General features: G+C 30.2%; 1 protein-coding gene across 1 annotated transcript in view; it reads left to right on the forward strand.

Annotated features, from left to right (window-relative positions):
- Positions 1–140: 140 nt before the first annotated feature.
- LOC113825852 (ras-related protein Rab-9A) overlaps positions 141–2500 on the forward strand; it is a gene marked incomplete at its 5' end in the record, with an annotated part of 3319 nt that continues 959 nt past the window's right edge. Inside the window, 2 exon segments of the mRNA XM_070129786.1 lie at positions 141–225; positions 933–2500. The exon segment at positions 933–2500 is cut by the window's right edge and continues 959 nt beyond it. Of these exon segments, the coding sequence (XP_069985887.1) occupies positions 141–218 (78 nt within the window).

The following is a 2500-nucleotide window of genomic DNA, read 5'->3' on the forward strand; positions in this document are numbered from 1 at the left end:
ACTTCTTAGTTGGCAGTCTGCAGTGCTTAGATATACAATTTTTTTCTCTGTTCTAATGTTTTTTTTTTAATATATATCTCAGGTTATTTCATAACCTCTTACTGGTTATTTACTAATTCAGCCTTTCCCTTAATTTAAAGGAGAGAATGCCAATGCCAGATACAGTTCAGCTAGATGGAGATGGCACCCATCATCGTCTCTGTGCATGTTCATCATAAACTAGAGGTATGCGATATTAAAGAGATTGATTTACAGTAATCGTTTCCCATTTTCCAATATATGTTTCCTTTCACATTTTTCTACAGATGTCATATATGAAAACATGGAGGGCCCAATAGAACTACACAGTTTTGCTCATTTGTGACCTTTTTTGTTTCATATTCATAGATGATATATGTTCATAGAAAAAAATTATGCATATTTGATAATTTGTAAATAGTGTTATCTAGCTAAATACGATCAAAGGAGTGTGGCAAACAATTCAGAAGGATGTGAAAAGAATTGCCTTTTGTTCTATGGAATAGTTTATAAAACAAATATGTTCTCAAAAGTTTCAGATTAGTAGTTGATAGAAAAGCAGTTTCTCTGCATTTGTTTTAATCTGCTATTTTTTCATACCATTACTTTTCATTTGTACTTGTATGGTCAACAAGATAGGTTTTCACAAATAGGGATAGATGAAGTTATTTCTTGAAATAGATTTAATGATTTACCAGATTTTTTTTCTCTCTTTTTTTAGATTTTCAGTTTATTTAAGAGATTAAATATGCTTAACTTCAGTGCATTTAGAAGAAGAAAAGACTTAACTTTTGCTTAGAATAAAGCCAAAAATCTCAAAACATTTTCCTATTTTTTATTGGTGAATGACAGCCAGTATTTAATTAACATTGATTTATTGCATCTTTATGTATTATTTTTGGTCATTTTTTCAGGTTAAGAGTACAAGGTATGAAAGCTTTGGAAGATCAAGAGAGAAGTGTAACATAAGGAGTGTATTTTTCTTTTGTTTTTTCTTAAATATTCCTCTCATTGTTCTTGCAGCTGTCAGCAAAATTGTAATCTAAGTCATATGTTTTTGATAAATGTTTGTGATATTTCTATTCATTTACAATTAATTGCCAAAATTCTTCTTTGAATTGTTTGATTGTTCAAGTGCAAGATGACATGGTCATTAATGAATAAGAATATTTTAAATAAGATACCATATGGATGTGTCACTCAAATTTTTGTGTCAGAACTTGACTATTTTTATATTTTGATGCATTCTTTGCAACTCGTTTTTTTGTAGATTGTGAATGAAATAGTGTGTGATCGGAGAGGTCGTTCCCATTGTAGGCTTATTGTCTGATGCATTATTATTTATAGAAAATGGCTTCACACTTCATCTGGCATCAGTATCTTACTTGAAATTATATTGTTGGTAGAATCTTTGCAAATCTATTTTGATGCCAAGGGCCATACATAATATTCATGAAACTTAAATAACTCATCTGCTTTGAATTAATCTTTTATTAATAGTAGCATTGATCATTATATGCATTTGTGTCCTAATGGTTTATCACAACATACTTAGAAAGAATAGATACTTATACCTTTAATCAGAATTTGTAAGTTGTTTATTTTTTAAGGCTCTTCTTTGTGTGTGCTTGTGTGTGTGTGTGCCTGTATGGTTGCCATTGCATGTTTGAACATTAATGTACAAGTATGTATGCATGTGTATATATAGAAATCTGTTTCTTGATTAGGATTGTTATCATTCTATGCTGAATATTAATGGTCCCTATATATGATAATTTTTTGCATTTTGGCCAAATATGAAAGTAAAGTATTAAATCAACTCTGGTAGCTTGACTATTGTGAGATCTAATAGATATCCACTTCAGTGGGAAAAAAAATATTCATTTGTGGGGTTATAGTTTTATTGTATGGTATGCAGTTTTCTTTGCTTAAAGCCCTAGATTACATACCAAACTTGTCCTTTTTTTACATGAAATGTCTTGATGACCATGTAAGGTTTTTATGCTTTATTTAATTAAAATGGCTGTAATATTTGGGGAACAACAAAAGTATCACTTATAGTTCTTAATAGCAGTGTAATTGATGGATCTCTTAAAATTCCACAAAGTGAATAGGAGTTTCCGATGTAATAGAGAAAGGAGACACCTGAATGAATAATCATATATATAATCACACACAGTAAATAAACAATGAAAATAATTTTTAAAAAAATCTTTATTTGATATTTGTTTATAAATATACATTTAAGAACTAAATTGTTTTTCTAGCTTGCTAATGTGATTTTTTTGTGGTTGTTATAAAGTAAGAATTCTCTTTAAGTCATATATCAGGGTCCCCTGGCTGGAAGCTGAGTAATATGGTTGCCCTGACATTGGTTGGCTCAGAGGAGAGGTCAGCTCTGGGAAATCACTGAGATAAGCTGCAACCAGTAGTTTTCCTTGAGAAGCAGGGCAATTTGGTTAATATAAGCAGATTAGTTTGA

This window comes from Penaeus vannamei, chromosome 14 (assembly GCF_042767895.1).
Source record: "Penaeus vannamei isolate JL-2024 chromosome 14, ASM4276789v1, whole genome shotgun sequence".
Classification (NCBI taxonomy): Eukaryota; Metazoa; Arthropoda; class Malacostraca; order Decapoda; family Penaeidae; genus Penaeus; species Penaeus vannamei.